The 16,487-nt window shown below is 38.4% G+C and overlaps 5 protein-coding genes across 6 annotated transcripts in view; 1 reads left to right on the top strand and 4 right to left on the bottom strand.

Annotated features, from left to right (window-relative positions):
* On the bottom strand, window positions 245-1,828 carry LOC104749002 (cyclin-U3-1). The gene is made up of 3 exons (XM_010470582.2): window positions 1,613-1,828; window positions 896-1,324; window positions 245-679 (listed from the first exon to the last, which is right to left on the bottom strand). Exons 2-3 carry the CDS (start codon window positions 1,312-1,314, stop codon window positions 415-417), a joined length of 684 nt encoding a protein of 227 aa, XP_010468884.1. The 5' UTR covers window positions 1,315-1,324; window positions 1,613-1,828; the 3' UTR covers window positions 245-414.
* On the top strand, window positions 2,293-4,641 carry LOC104749001 (RAN GTPase-activating protein 1). Its single transcript, XM_010470581.1, has 2 exons — window positions 2,293-2,554; window positions 2,873-4,641. The coding sequence occupies exon 2, from the start codon at window positions 2,884-2,886 to the stop codon at window positions 4,489-4,491; it is 1,608 nt and encodes a 535-aa protein (XP_010468883.1). The 5' UTR covers window positions 2,293-2,554; window positions 2,873-2,883; the 3' UTR covers window positions 4,492-4,641.
* Window positions 4,692-6,498, bottom strand: LOC104749000 (chloroplast stem-loop binding protein of 41 kDa a, chloroplastic-like). Its single transcript, XM_010470580.2, has 6 exons — window positions 6,017-6,498; window positions 5,805-5,926; window positions 5,613-5,715; window positions 5,406-5,544; window positions 5,050-5,327; window positions 4,692-4,969 (listed from the first exon to the last, which is right to left on the bottom strand). Exons 1-6 carry the CDS (start codon window positions 6,407-6,409, stop codon window positions 4,787-4,789), a joined length of 1,218 nt encoding a protein of 405 aa, XP_010468882.1. The 5' UTR covers window positions 6,410-6,498; the 3' UTR covers window positions 4,692-4,786.
* On the bottom strand, window positions 10,860-14,754 carry LOC104699564 (mitochondrial Rho GTPase 2). Its single transcript, XM_010470579.2, has 14 exons — window positions 14,457-14,754; window positions 14,193-14,325; window positions 13,907-14,056; window positions 13,505-13,681; window positions 13,164-13,415; window positions 12,963-13,031; window positions 12,792-12,847; window positions 12,491-12,572; window positions 12,149-12,360; window positions 11,964-12,033; window positions 11,758-11,870; window positions 11,524-11,674; window positions 11,241-11,427; window positions 10,860-11,137 (listed from the first exon to the last, which is right to left on the bottom strand). Exons 1-14 carry the CDS (start codon window positions 14,672-14,674, stop codon window positions 11,070-11,072), a joined length of 1,938 nt encoding a protein of 645 aa, XP_010468881.1. The 5' UTR covers window positions 14,675-14,754; the 3' UTR covers window positions 10,860-11,069.
* The window catches only part of LOC109129624 (outer envelope membrane protein 7-like), a 20,658-nt gene continuing 19,154 nt past the window's right edge, over window positions 14,984-16,487 (bottom strand). The window contains exon 3 of one of the 2 annotated variants that reach the window (XM_019238119.1): window positions 14,984-15,426. In XM_019238119.1, the coding sequence (XP_019093664.1) occupies window positions 15,188-15,400 (213 nt within the window). In that variant the 5' untranslated portion in view covers window positions 15,401-15,426 and the 3' untranslated portion in view covers window positions 14,984-15,187. The remainder of the gene's footprint in view (window positions 15,427-16,487) is intronic. The other variant, XM_019238118.1, reaches the window with a different exon arrangement.

Raw genomic sequence — 16,487 nt, 5'->3', positions numbered from 1 at the left:
TCTCCGATTGCACCACCGTCCTCTGACTCCAAGAGTAGCAATGGCGGTGATGGAGGAGCCAGTGGTTCAGGTGCTTGTGGTAATGTTGAGGTGGTGGTGGCTCCTGTTACTGCTGCTGAACCACCATCCAAGATCAACCATGCTCTTTGTAACAGCAAACCAGCAGAACCTCCGGTTGCTAATGTGAATTGTAGCAGCAGAGGAAATAGTTGCCGTTTGATGTAGGTCTATTTAGTTTAAGCAGTATCAATGGAAACTATATATAACAACCGCCTCTTAAAGAATGAGCTCGTAGGTTTTTTTTAATAAAGTTTTTCTACTACACAAAGTGTCACAATCAATCAATCAATCAATCTTGCAAAAGAATCACCACTAACAAAACACAAAAAATCCTATCTTACTCTTGCCACATGATCAGCGAGCAGTCGTTTGAGAGCAGAGTGAGTCAGGTGTCCCCTTCTGCCAAGTCTCTTTGTTGGCACGACATGCTTCTTTGATCGGCCACTCGATTTGGAAGCCGTCGGTGTATTGTTTTTCTAACTGACAACAGTGTGTGTGAAACGTTTGAGGATCAACCTGAAGCTTGAAGTCAAGGGTGAACAACAGCTTCATCTCCAATCTGTTTAACTCTCTCGTGCTCACACCTCCAACTCTTGCGTAGTATGCATTGTTGAAATACCTGCACAACACCAGAGAGATCAATGAATCTATGTTGTGGCATCAACTACACACATCTTAAAGTTGCAATCTAGTCTCTCTACTAAAACGAACTTGAGATGAAGAAGTAAAAGAAACTTGCACTACAGATGGAGGAATCTATAGTTACATATCCATAACCCCCTGCTTAATTAGTTCGTACAAGCAGCAGCAAGCATGAAAGATGAGATGTTGTTACCTGTCATCGAAGACTTTAGCGGCTAACATGACAGAAGTGATGAGAAGGCGGTGGACGTTAAGGGGATTGAGAAGGGATCGGGTCCTCTGGAGGAAGAGATGGGTGTAGATATGAGCAATGACAAAGCAGGAAGGGCTGCAGCAAGAGTACTTGAAAATGCGATCCAAGTAATGTGAAATGGTGATCTCAGGGGGAGATGAGCCATCAAAATCGGTGACAACAGAGTCTTCAGGGGATTGAAGCATCATCGGTAGTAACTTGTTGTCATCGTAGAGCAAGAGAGATCTCTCAAGAGATGAAGCGAGACGAGACAGAACTGCGGGTGGCTTTTTCAAACGTTTGCCATGTTCTAATAAGAGTCCTAATCTGAGGTATACATCCGAATCAATGAAACCTTGATCCGTTGGGAGAGAGGCCATAACTATATCTCTGCAAATAATCAGAAACGGTATAAAAAATGGTAACTTGGATAATGATGCATAAAAAAAAAGATTTTGCCAATCTTGGGGGTTAGGGTTTTGCAATAGACATAGGCAGGAATGGGGAAGTTGGGGAACAAACTAACAAAGAAAGCAATCTATGATTATGATATAAGAGAGAGAGAGAACAACCCCACACTAAATTAGACTCCTAAAACCACCAAAACCAAATCTTAAAGAGTAAAAAGCAATAAATCAAGAACAACAACAGTATCAGATTGTGAAAGAAGGAACTTACGAGAGAAACAAGTGGGCTGCAGGAAGAAGTTAGAATCTTGGACTAGAGAATGCCGGGCGACATTGGGAAGATGACAGATCTCTCTCTCTCTCTCTCTCTCTCTCTCTCTCTCTATCTCCGGCGCTTCTCCATTGTTTTGCTTGCTCTGCTGAAGCTCGCGAGATGAATTGTGATTTATGATTTGTGAAGAAGAAGGAAACTTTCCATTATTATTATTAGGGATATGATTTGCCTTTTAATTTATTCTTTTTAAATAATCTAATAAATTAAAGAAAAATAAACAAAACAAACACAAAACGCAAGGAGTGAGAGAGAGAGAGAGAGAGAGAGAGGCGTCGACTGCCGACAACAGTTCACCGTCGGTGAGACAGCTGGCGACGGTGGCCCACCGTCTCCTCCATCATCTCTGCCTGTCTTTTTCATTTACCTAAAATTAATTATTAAAAAAACTGGGCATTTTTTATGTAGTTTAATAATATTATTATTAGCAAGGTACGCCGCATAATTATTGAAGTTGAGGAAAATACATAAATAAGACTGGGCTTTCTTAAGGCCTTACATGTATTAATGGGCTTTTCTATGGGCTATATTTTCAGGGGCTTTATTGTCATTGCATAAACCCTAATCTTCGTGGTTTGGCTCTCTCTCTCTTTCAAAATAATATGCCTGAAATTGTTTTGTTTTGTTTTGTTTTGTTTTGTTTTTGGGGATTGTCAGAAGAAAAAAAAAAGATTGAAATTTGATTTTGAAAGGCAGGCATCATTACCGTCACGCGGATCAATGATTCTCTCTCACTCTGCTTCTTAATCACGCTTCTCTTAAACAAAAATCTCACCTTTTTTTCTTATTTTTATTTCTCCTTTCCGCTTCGTTTATTGTGGGCATCAAAGTAGTGGTAGTCGCAGAGAGAGAGAGAGAGAGAACCCCAATTCGATCCCCCAGGTACGTACCGTCTTCTTCCTTCTCTCATTTTCATTAATCCTTTTATCGCATCTTCTCCACTCGCTATTAGGTTTCTTCTACTTCTCTTTCGCATTGTCATATGTTGATTTTTAGGGTTTATATCTATACCCTTAGTTTTAGGAAATGCTCTTTTCTAGTATTATTGACAATCATCTGGAAATGTAGTTAGATTCTTCAATGCCGTCTTCGTTTTCGACTGGATCTTCATCGTAACCTCTCTTTTTTTGTTTTTGAAATTTGAATTAAGTATATGTCAGATTCATTGAGTAATGTTTTCCTTTTGTCTTGAAATCCCAGAAGCAAGCACCATGGATCATTCAGTTAAAACCACGCAGAACCGTGTTTTGTCTGTCAAGATGTGGCCACCCAGTAAGAGTACCCGCCTGATGCTTGTCGAGCGCATGACCAAGAACATCACCACCCCTTCCATCTTCTCCAGAAAGTACGGTCTTTTGAGTCTCCAAGAGGCTGAGGATGATGCCAAGCGTATTGAAGACTTGGCTTTTGCTACCGCCAACAAACACTTCCAGAACGAGCCTGATGGTGATGGCACTTCTGCTGTTCAGGTCTACGCTAAAGAATCCAGTAAGCTCATGCTTGATGTCATCAAGCGAGGTCCACAGGAAGAATCTGATGTTTCGGCTAAGCAGACTGGGGATGTCTTGTTTGATATATCATGTGGCCGTAGAGCATTCATTGATGAAGACGAGGCACGTGAGCTTTTGAGGCCTTTGACTGACCCGCATAACTCCTTTACCAAGATCCGTTTCAGCAACAGGAGTTTTGGCTCCGAAGCAGCCAAGTTTGCTGCCACTGTTTTGTCTTCCATCAAGGATCAGCTCACTGAAGTGGATCTCTCCGATGTTGTTGCAGGACGTCCAGAGGCTGAAGCACTTGAAGCCATGAATATGTTTTCATCTGCTTTGGAGGGTTCTAAGCTTAGGTTTTTGGATCTCTCGGACAATGCTCTTGGTGAAAAAGGAATTAGAGCGTTTGCTTCTCTCATCAAGTCTCAGCATGACTTAGAGGAGCTTTATCTGATGAATGATGGCATTTCAGAGGATGCTGCAAGAGCAGTTCGTGAGCTACTTCCTTCTACTGACAAAATCAGGGTTCTTCACTTCCATAACAACATGACAGGAGATGAAGGAGCTATTGCCATTGCTGAGATTATCAGGCAGTGTCCATCTTTGGAAGACTTCCGGTGTTCATCTACAAGGATTGGTTCAGAAGGTGGTGTTGCGCTGGCTGAAGCACTCGAACACTGTACCCACTTGAAGAAACTTGATCTTCGTGACAACATGTTTGGAGTCGAAGGTGGAATTGCCTTGGCCAAGACTTTGTCAGTGTTGACTCATTTAACTGAGATCTATATGAGTTATCTGAACTTGGAGGATGAGGGAACAGAAGCGATTGCCGAAGCTCTACTTAAGTCCGCCCCTTCTCTTGAAGTTCTAGAATTGGCTGGAAACGATATTACTGTCAATTCCACTGGAAAGTTGGCAGCTTGCATCGCCTCAAAACAGTCTCTTTCAAAGCTGAATCTATCTGAGAATGAACTCAAAGACGAAGGGTCTATCTTAATCGCAAAGGCAGTAGAAGGTCATGGTCAGTTACTTGAAGTTGACTTGAGCACCAACATGATCAGAAGAGCTGGGGCAAGAGCCTTGGCACAAACTTTTGTGAAGAAACACACTTTCAAGCTGCTGAACATTAATGGAAACTATATATCTGACGAAGGTATTGACGAGGTAAATGATATGTTCAAGGACTGTCCGGACAAGCTTGGTCTTTTGGACGACAATGACCCTGAAGGAGAAGATTTTGAAGATGAAAGCGAAGAAGAGGAAGGCGAAGAAGACAACGAACTGGAATCAAAACTCGGAGGTCTGAAAATCAAGCAAGAGGAGGAATAGAATCATGTTATGTGATGCTCTTGTCGCTATCTAGGTAGGTTCAGTTTAATCTCTCTCTCTATGATAAACGTATTGAAGTAGGTATGTAAGGATCTTAAACTGTCTTCAAATCAATTTCCCTTTGAAAAGAAATTGTTATCTGCTCCTAAACCATAATTGTTGTTGCTTTTTTTGATTATGAATTCAAATGGTCTTTTGGATTAAGTAATCTCCATCTCATATAAGCCGGAAAAAAAGAGAGCACAGGGTAGGGTTGCAGTAGAAGTTACAAAGGAAGAAACATAATGGCCTTTGATCAAGCGGCCACTGGAGTTTTGAGGGCTGCGAGTATCTTATCATCTAACTCAAACTTCATCTCTTTCTTGTCTCTTCCAATTTTCACATACTCTTCAAATCTCTCCTTGAGATCTTCAGGTAGATTCGTTTTACTTTCCCACCCTAATATATCCTTTGCGGCTCTAGGCTCCGCGTAGAAATGCTGCGACCATACAATAACAGGGTTATAAAACTAATCAATCAATGAAGGAGGAGAAGAGCTTTTATTGGGTTTAGTTTTACCATGTTTCTGAATGGAAAAGCCTTCTTGGCGTCAACCCCAATGGCTTTAGGGTCATAGTGAACGATCTCAACCGTTTTGCCAGCAGCGGCAGCACAGAGCTTGGCCATACCGTCAAGAGTTACGGCTCTGTCGCTAACGGAGTTGAAGATGTTGCAGCAGGCAGCCTCAGGGTTGGTCACGGCAGAAGTCAGCATGGAAGACAAGTCTCGCACGTGGGATATGTTGGTAAGCTGCATTCCTGATCCTGGGATTGGCACTGCTCTGTCCCTCACAATCCCTGGGAACACAATATTTACCATATTTACTTGTGTTTGTCGATGTGTAGCATCAATCAGTGGGGGTTTGAGAGACTTACGGTCAAAGAACCATTCCTCGCAGTCTTTGTTGTTGCCAGAGCCGATCATGTACTGTGGTCGAAACGATGCCCAGTTCCCAAAAGTTTCGGCTAAGTACTTCTCCACTAACACGTGACCTGCATCAGCTTTGACAGCGTCCTGCACATCGGAGAAGGAGGAGACATAAGTGGTGAGAATTGAGAAAAAAGTTGTTTGTGTTTTTTTACCCCTTCAACGTGAGGAGGTTCTTCGGTGGACTTGTAGATCCCGGCACTGCTAATGAACAAGAATTGCTTCACGCCAGAGCTTTTAGCCCAATCCGCCACTGGCCTGTTCAGCAAAAAAAAAAATCATCAATGGGAAATTCAAAATAAAAGCAATGGCTTTTTTTATGGAATACTAAGAATCAATAAGCAGACCTAACAGTATCCAAATCCTTGCCATTGTTGTCAAGCACAACGTCAAATGTGTCACCTCCGACAACATTGGCAACATCGGCCGGGTTTCCCCACACGGTCTTTCCTCCGCCGCTGACAATTTCCTGTATGTAGACAGACAGATGTATCGGTCGGAACCTTACGGATTAAAAAAAAAAGACTCACAAAAAGAGGGGACATTCGTAAACTCCTACGGAGAATCGGGTGAAGGGAGTCTTCTTCATCTTGTCGGAAGATTCATCGCCGACGGTCATGATGGTGACGCCATGTCCGGCGGAGAGAAGCTCTTTGGCGAAGTAAAATCCAATGACGGCGTGACCGCCGCTGTTGGTGTTGACGATAAGCACATTCTTCTTCTCACCGAGGGAGCTGGCCTTAACGGTAAACCCTTGAAGAGATGACCTTCGATAAGTTCTCAAAGAGTATGTGAAGAGAGAAGCAGAAGAAGAAGAATAAGAGAGAGAGGAAAAGGAGGAAGATGAAGAGGGTAGAGAGAAGCGGTGGAGAGATGGCGGGATCAGCAGGTTACTGATCGGAGAAGTTGTTTTTGAGGAGAAGAACAGAGAGGACGATGATACAGCCGCCATTTTTTTTTTTCTTTTGGTTGGGTTAAGATGACCTTGCTCTGTTTGGTCTGACTTTGTTTTGTAGTCTGTTCTTTTTATGATCCTCAGAGAACCAGAAGATAGAGATATGAACGGCTATTGTACAAGATAACGTCTAACGGTCGGTCCATCTCATCTTTGCGATTTTATGTGATTATATCATTAATTACCATCCCCTTCTAGATTGGGCCAATATGGGCTCTTTTCAAAACCAGTTTTATACTAATACTAGCTAGCAGTAGTTAATACTCCCCCTGTTCATAATAATATAATAATATAAGATGTTTTAGAAATTTTTGCTTGTATCATAATATAAGATGTTTTCAATTTTTTAGACAACTTTTAGATTAATTTTATATTTTATATTTATTTATTTTATGCAGTCTTGTTTATGATTGATTAAACTTTTTTAAAGTAAACATTACTTATTATGCGTGTTTTGGCTAAAACATTTATGAGCATGAAACAAACATGTCTAAGTATATCTTTTTCTCTCTATCCTTACTATAATAAAAGTGAAGTACAACTTCCCTTTTAACTGAAAATACCCTACGCCAACAACATTAAAACAAAGAGAACAAGGTCAAATATGACTTAACAATTAACTGGGTCGGGTCAAAATAAAAGAAATAACCCGAAATTAGACAGTCGGATAATTAGATCCGACTTTACTCGGTTTCAACGTTTTTTCGATTTTTTTTGGGTATTGGGTAATCACGATTCAGAATCTTAATGGGTATTGATTTCTTTCAACCGGAAAACTAAAAACATCCCTAAATTAGCTCCTTATCACGCAAATAACGCACACAAATTATTATTGGATAGAAGCCTGAATAATTGTATTTGAAAAGGATGCAAGAAGCCTTTTGGTGGTAAGGTGGTTGTTTTTGGGGGAGATTTCAGACAAATCCTACATGTGATTAATGGTGCAGGACGAGCAGAGATTGTTTTGTCGTCCTTAAATGCATCTTATTTATAGGAGCATTGCAAGTTATTGAAGCTAACTAAGAACATGCGTCTACTAAACGAAAATTTAACAGAAGTTGAGGCAAAACATATTGAGGAGTTTTCAAAGTGGATATTAGATGTCGGAGATGGGAAAGTTGCATAACCGAATGATGGAGAGGCTGTAATAGATATCCCTGCTGAGTTTTTAATAACATATGTTGATGATCCCATAGAAGCAATCAGTAGATCAATATATGGGGATGTTAAGTTGTTGCAAACGAAGAAGGATCCTAAATTTTTTCAAGAGAGGGCAATTTTAGCACCGAGGAATGAAGACGTTAATACTATCAATCAAATCATGCTTGACAAATTACCTGGTACGATTATCATTCTCATTATATTATCTACTAATTAGAAATATCATTATATCGTTGTTCATTTTAAGTTATAAAAATTTAAAATGCATTGGGGACTAATTCATAGTTCTGCAGGTGAAGAGATAAGCTATCTTAGTTGTGATAGTATCGATCCAACTGATTTAGATTCAGCAGATAATCTGATATTCACTCCTGACTTCTTAAATAGTATAAGAATGTCAGGATTACCAAATCATAATTTGAGTTTAAAAGTCGGAGATCCTATTATGTTGTTGAGAAATCTAGATCCTAAAGGTGGATTATGCAATGGAACAAGGCTTCAAATTACACAGATGGATGATCATGTTTTGAAAGCTATGTTATTATTGGGGACCGAAGTGGTGATTTGGTGTTGATTCCTCAGACATTTATCAAACCATCTGATACGAAGCTACCATTCAAAATGCGGCGCAGGCAATTTCCTATAGCTCTAGTTTTTGCTATGACAATCAATAAGAGTCAAGGGCAATCATTGAATGAAGTTGGATTATATTTGCCTATACCTGTATTCTCCCATGGGCAATTATATGTGGCGCTATCTAGGGTGACATCTAAGAAAAGATTGAAAGTTCTTATTGTTGACGAAGATGGTCAGATTTAGAGGCAAACAATGAACGTCGTGTTCAAGGAAGTTTTTCAAAATTTATAAAAAGAAAGATCATATTAAATTTATTTCTGTCCATTTTTTTAAAACATTTATTCACACTATTTTATGATATTGATAACTTTTATTGATAAGTTTAAATTGAAGCTTATTTTGATTTCAAAAGTCCTTAAATTTGGAAAACCACTGAAAAAAACTAATAGTATAATGTACACAAAAATATTTGTTCTTTATTTCAAATATTTTAATATCACAGTTTTATTTCCAAATACATTTTTAAATAAAAAATCAGTACTTAGTAATACTCTTGATATTTTAGAATACTTTCTTTCCTATTGTTGTGGTGTATTAGTTATATGAGAATATTCACACCCAATATGTAGGAAAGAAAGTACTGTAGAACAATTACGAAAAAAATAGCAATATCAAAACCCTAAAAATTTACAACTATATATATTCTTTACCTTATACATTCCAGGAATCAGCACCGAAGCAAATCTTTTCAATTTTCATTATGACTAAGACCGAGAGAAAAAAAGATATCAAAGATCCAATGTTTAAGGCTTGGTTCGATCTAAACCTAAACTGTGAAGTTGCAAGACAACTCACTTTCGAAGAGATCCCTGTGTTTTTTTCATGGAATCCTAAAGGAAAATGTTTTGACAGAAGGAAAAGGACAATCAACAATCGAAGAACAACTTCTATTTCAAGTAAATTTAAAGGTAACTTATGCATCAAACTACTTTTTCGTTTTCTTAAAGGGCCAATAAGTGACGAAGATCTGAGGACATATGATGGAGTTGTATATCCATCGTACAAGGAAGCATGTGTGGCAAGAGGATTATTAGAAGGTTGATTTTTTGCGTGTTTTGCATTGCTGAAGAATCATTTTGTTTATTTTTAACTACCTATTCGTATGTTTTCATTTCATGTTGAATTCTAAAATAAATGAGCAAAGAATTAGTTTTTTTTTATTATGTTATTATTATTAAAAATACATAACGAAGATTATAGAATCTTAATCTATTTAATTGTTAAATAAACTAACCTTTAGAATATAGAAATACTTACATGTTAACTGTATTCTTCTAAATCTCCTACTCTGATATGAATAACTTGACACACAAACTGTAAATGCGATATTCTCCTCACAATCGAATCGAAGCTGATACATAAACAGAGCATTATATTCGTATTAGTGAACAACTTTTGGAACCCTAGCTATATCATTTCAAATCTTCCAAAAATTTGCCATCTTAATATATCTCCTTGATGAATATTTACACATTTGCAAAGAACCAATGTTGAATTCAAAACAAAAATTTGTTATAGGAGCTTACCTTTCATTTTTCCTCTCTTTGGTCCTAAATCGGTCTACAAATGAAAATAGTCATCAATTGAAACCCTGATGCGTTCTCGAAAACAAGAAAAACAATCAGTTTTCCCTCTTACAAATAAAGCAACACTTCCAATCAAAAACATAGTATTCGGAGGATATTTGAATACATATAACAACAGTAGAGAAAGTGTTTATATCAATTAAAGTTTAAGAATCTAAAATTGAAGCAATTTCGAATCATAGACAACTTACCAACCCAATTGAATTGGTTAACCAGTGTCTTATAATTCTTGGGTGAAAATCGATTTCGCCAATTCCCGGATTAGTCTACCCGAACACACACATCTTGGAGTCGATTCGACTAAATGAATCTTCTCTCCTTTCCCGCTTTTGTATATAACCAGAAATGATTTGCCTGAATTTAGATGTGGTGAATCTGAGTAAAAGTTATGAATTACGAATCATACGTTGAGAGCTTGAGAAAATCTGGAATTTAGATCAACCGACTGGAAGTTGTCTGAGGGGAAAAAAATTTGTTCACTCACTCAGGAAGAAGAAAACTCGAGAATAAGATTGAAGGGTATGAGATGATCAAACTAAAAGACCTAAGAAGCCCAATTTTACAAGTATTAGAAATAACTTTCATGCCCAATATTTAATTAATACATTTGTAATATTATAACCCAACTATATATATACATATACACGTTAAGTTACATTTTAAATTACAAAATTAAAAATCATAAATTAAAAACAAAGATTTTAAATATGGTTCATGTATATGATATCTAGAAGAATAAATACATATTAATATATTTCGACCGACTATAATATAAATCTGTCTATAATATTATTTCTCTGTTCATGTTTCGACAACCACGTCTTATGGTTGTTAATTTTTAGTTTTATTAAAATCCCATCTCATTATCGTATGGAAAAAAATGTATACTCACAAGATAAATGTATTTTAGATAAACCTCTTAACTCGGTAAAATGTAAATTGAAACACATATATTTTAAGCACAAGATAATACACTACATTATAAATGATCCGGCTCTAGTTTTCGTATTATGACATGAATTCACATCTATCACACTAATAACGTTTTATGTTTCATTCAAAAATTACTAAAAAATATTTTGTATAAAAAATTGTGTTTATTTTGTATACATCAATGCCAACGTAGTATTAGTTCCCTGAAAGATGTGCATTATTTTAATACTAACGAAAAACGGAAAAAAGAAGCAGAGGTTCAGTCAGATTGGATGGTTAGTTACTCGCAAAAACGGAGTACTATTATTTTGGGGTGAACGAGAAGATATGCATGCAAATCTTCAAGCATTCTTCCTTGCCGAATACGCACGGTAAGCTGCCAATCCGGCAAACCCAACAGCTGTACCAACTGCAATTTCATATAGTAATATATTTAGTAAGGATGATTAAAATTTAAAATGGTTTCACCCAACTCAAGCAAGTAAATATCGATTATTGTGAAGAGTAGTAACCTGAGACAAATAGAAGTGAGCTATTCACAAATTGGCGGATGTTCTTGCTTCTTCGCCCTGACTCTGTCTCTGGAATGCTCAAGTGAGGGTTCTCGGCTGTACTCACGATTCTTGAGAAGAGACTATTTGGCTCCCCAAGTCTCATGCTTAATGACACAGGGACATCAATACCCAATTCCATGCAAACCTGTTGGTATCCGAGTTATGATGAATCATCATCATCAATCATATCAAGAGCATAGAATCATACTGTATTAGGGTTAAGTGATGATGCATTACTTACCCTATCAGACTCTTGCACTGACATTGGATATGGATCCAAATCATCTTTAGCCGCAACAAGAAGGCAAGGGGTCCCATGACCGCTCTCTTCTCCCCTCCTTGCTACCTCCATCAATATTTCCCTAGCTTTTTTCCATGAGTATACATCCGAACTGCAAAAAATCGAAATTTTCTTGCTAAGTCCATCATCTTGTCATCTACACATACAAGGTGCAACAATATTTCTTGGGCTAACCTATCATAGACAACCACAGCAACATCACATGCTGCCAACGATTCCTTGTTTGTCAAAAACTTTTTAACTCTCTCCTCTGGTATTTCCCGTAATATGAGGGTTTTCTTAGTACCCTGCAAAATGTGTCCATACAATTAGAACCAAAAAACCCCATTAACCATCCACGTGTGACAAATTACATAAGAGTTCAGGCTATTGCTACTAACTCCAGGCTGATCAACGACATTTGCTGCATATTGTTCACCCATTGTTGCCTTGTAGCTTTTCGAAAATTTCCTGGAAGTGAGACACAGCTTAGAAAATATAATAGGAGTAAACCCATAGAAACAATCAAACCATTGACGATGACACATCATAAGACGGATACTTAGCACTTTTATAACAAGTGTACCTTCCTAAGAAAGAATCTAGGATTGCAGACTTTCCAGATTTTTTAGGGCCAAATACAAAGCACTGAAACACATTCCTTTCTGTTCGCTGGTTCTTACGATCCACTGATCTTTTCCTTGTAACAGAAAACGTTGAAGCTGGGTCGTGACCGTAACCGATATATATCAGGTTTGCCAAACTTTTTCGAGGATCTAGTAGAGTCATTAGAGCCCACTGCATTAACACATAACACAGCATAATTATCCATGGTAAAGAATGTCGAATTTGATAGTTGATCATGATGAGTGATGACCATGAAAGCCTGATTCTAATTCAGTGTCAACCCAACAGCAAGCATACAAACCTCAGACAGAAACCCGTTGATCGTAAAATTTCCGCCAGACGTTTTCTCTGCAGCATCTTTATAAGGAGCCTCAATCCAAGGACTGAAATTGTAAAAGAGCAGAGTGCACATGAAAATGAACTTATTCTGGAGATATTAGACATTCATGTACAAGAGCATTGAAGACATTGGCAAGCAAAATTCAAACGAAAGAAGCTTAGCTCACAGACTAAACATAAATTGGAGGAACAGTTGATAACCATCGATTACGGAGGTAAGAATTGGAAACAGAGCACACAAAAAGTAATCACCAGCAAATTACCTATCTGGAGCTGTTTGAAACAAATCATCAAGCTCAGCTGGCTGCAACGCTCCATCCTAAATAGCAACAAAACGAAGAAGTATTAGAGAACTACTACTGCTCCTTGAGGATAAAATAAGTTTTAGGTGATAGAGAACAACAAAATCTAATTGAAGAAATGATCATACACACATTGTCAAGATCATATAACTGGAAGATTCCACTCAGAAAGTCCATAGCTTTGTTTGTTAGCTCGATGCTCTGCAAGTGATATACAGGAATAGAGTGCAAAAATTATTTGAAAGCAACCAGCCAGTTTCTCATATCTTTAAGTAACAAAACGATTGAGAGATATTATCGTAGTTAAGTACTATCTAAAACAACAACACACACCTGATCAGGAGACTGCTTCGGTGGAACGGGTAGTAACTCGGTGTTGAGTTCTAAAGAATCATTGTAACCACATTTCCGTAGGATAGTCCATGCTGTCTCAGGACGACCTCTGTCGATGAATAGAGAAAAAAGAAAAAGGAAACCCGGAAGCGTAAGACCAAGATCAGTTACTCCATCTGGTTGCCTTTCTTGTACCACTTTCTTAACTCCCATAAGTTCAACAGGGTCAAGTGGGGCACCAAAACAATTTACCTGTTACCCAAATTTGCAGCATTCATATTGACACAAGGATGAGGAACTTTCATGAATACAATAATCAGTGACTAACAGAGAAAGCAAACCTGAAAATCATTCAACTCCGCGTCATTAAGGACACCATCCAAATCATGATCACAAAGGTTGAATATTCTTTGTACAGCTCTGCGGAGGCGAGGCTTCAAACAATGTTTTTCTTGATCAAACAATGGAAATGTCGGATGAAGGACTGCTTTCGATGCATAATAGAAAACTTCAGGGGCCTGGAAAAAAAAGAAGAAGGATATAATTCGGATGTTTTAGTAGCATACAATAACGAATCTCTGTGGAAATGGTTCAATCACATCAAGAACTCTAATTGTGGGCACGGTTTTGCATGGCTTTTCAACATTTTCCCTCTTAGCGAAAAGATAATAATAGCCTAATCTTAGAACTATATATCAGAAGATATTTTAAGCGAGAGAGCAAAAGCAAGAAGATACGGATACCTGTATAAGGGTCAACGCGGAACACTCAATACAGGTTTCAATCTCTCGGTACTCCTTCATGATTGGTGCCATGATATCATCTAGTCTGGTGGGAGTACGTTCATCCCGTAGATCAAGCTTGCAGCCCACCACAATCACTGGTGCTTTGATCTAGGTATATATATACATATAAATATAACTATATAGACTGAAAAATAATTACTTAAAAAAAANAAAAAAAAAAAAAAAAAAAAAAAAAAAAAAAAGAATGAATTATGCATAGAAATGAGAAGCAATAGAAGAAAACCTCTAAACGGCGGAGCTCAGGGAGCCAATAAGAAGACAGGCGATCAAGAGTAGATGGCTGGTCACAAGCGTAAGTGAGAATGACCGCATCAGCCTTCCTGAACTCTTCAATGAGCTTAATCCTATTGTCAATACTGAGCAACAGACAGAGGAACATCACACAGAGAGATATCATATCAGTAAGATTTGCGTATAAAAATTCGAATGCAAGTAACAATTAATGAAGGGGAGTGATGATGTTTGATAACCGAAAGAAGGAGGAGACCTGGAGGGAGTATCGACGATGGTGATAGGTATAAAGTCAGGGAAAGCGTCGGCGGGGAGAGTGATGGGAGGAAGGACGCGGGGGACATTATCGGGGAAAGTTTCGGAGGCGACGGCAGAGATAAGGCTGGATTTACCGGTGCCTTTGTCGCCAGCGACGGCGATTCTGAGGCTTGTACGGCCTACGGGAGGCGACTTACCACCGAATCCACCCAGCATCGGAGATGATGAATTAAGGAAATGATCTACGAGTCTACGAATGATATTGATGGTGTTGCCGGCCTCAACTGGCGTGGGTGCTCCATATATCAGTTCGGGTTGACCCGACACGTGCTCCGCAAGCTTATATCTTTGCCATCACGGATTTCTCTCATAATGGGCCTCCAATATTAACAATTGATTCATTTCTATCCAACATCATAATACAACGTTGTTTCATAATGGGCCTCCAATAAATGAAATTATTTTATGAAAGATTATTTATTAAATTACTATCAACAAATGCTAATAATTATTAATCGATTTAAGTAAAAAAAAAAAGGGGATTAATCCTTATCGGGGGATTTTTATTGAAAAGGGAAAGCGGAGATTATTAATTTAAAGGCATCATCGAAAGCAGTAGAAAAAAACGAACCGAAGGAGAGATTACAAAGACAAAAGCAAGAAAAAAAAACACACAACAAGATTTGTAAACAAAGCTTCATTTAACTAAAAGTAGAAGAAAACTACAAATTAAAGGGCGTCCGACGGGGGAGGAGGAACGGTGGTATTGTCGGAATCGGGTTTGTCCTTTGGTGAGCTCAGCTTCTTGAACAATGGCTTAAACACGAGCTCTATCGCCAACCATCCCACCGCCAGCACTCCCACGACCACCGTCGCTGTCTGTTTCTTTCCTGTGGGTTTCTCCAGCTTTGGGAAATGCGCTTCTACTGACTTGTCCCCCATCGCTTCTTCTTCTTCTTCTTCTTCTTTGCTTAAACACTCGTTCGTTTGTCTCCCCCACACTGATTTATCTTCTTCAACAACTACTTTAATAAGAAGAAAAAATCAGCGATAAAATAAAATGTTCAAAATATCTCGAGCGGTCGCGTTTCAGACCGTCGATGTAATAATCGACGGCCAGATTTCGTGAGAGGAAAGGTTATCATTAATTGGGCCTTATGGGCTGAATTGGGCTTTTTACTAGAAAACAAAAAAAAACTCGGGTGTCATGAAAAAGATAAGTTTCTTCTAAATGAACCTCAATCGTTCAAGCAAGATAAGACGCTACCACACCACCAATAGTGTGGTGGATACATACATCTTCCAATATCCTTCTTTATTTGGATTTTGATAAAACCCCATGTAAGAACCCTTTTTTCATTTTCTACCCTTTTGCTTTTTTTTTTTAATTTTTTTATTATTCAGATATTTGCAATGGAATCTTATTTTATCAATTATAATATTTTATTTTAAAAATGTTTTTTGTTTTTTTTTTTGGTCGGCATTTTTAGAACCAACTCGTGCTAATATCTTCTAAATTGTCCCAAAAATGAGAGTAGAAGCCCATAATAATATATACATACACACGAGTGAAAAGGCTTTTAATAAGTAAACGAGGAAGGCCCAAGAAAATAGAGCCTATCAGGAAGATCACGTGTAATACACGTGTGAATTAAAAGCAGCAGTAATTGTCGCCGAATCATATCAATGGCGTGTCAAATAAAAAAAGAGTTTTCTTTAGTGAAAGTTAACTAAACAACAACAACAACACTCACTCACACCAAGAAAAGAAGAAGACGATGGTTTCGTTTCGGTTCCCTTTCTCGTTTTCTCAGCCCCCGCGTGCCACGTCATTCTCTGGATTCTCCGTTTCCGCCGTCGCAGTCTCTGTCACCGTTGGCGCTGCAGCAGCCGCCGGAGCTGCGATCGCGGCGTCTCGTAATCCCAGGCATCCGATTCTGGAGTGGGCCTTCTCCTCTCACCGTTCGTCTCTGCTGTTACCGTGGGGATCTATAACTCTAGCCGACTCTACCTCCGAATCCGTTGTTGA

This window comes from Camelina sativa, chromosome 16 (assembly GCF_000633955.1).
Source record: "Camelina sativa cultivar DH55 chromosome 16, Cs, whole genome shotgun sequence".
NCBI classification, from domain to species: Eukaryota; Viridiplantae; Streptophyta; class Magnoliopsida; order Brassicales; family Brassicaceae; genus Camelina; species Camelina sativa.
This window is presented reverse-complemented; position numbering and strand designations above follow the sequence as displayed.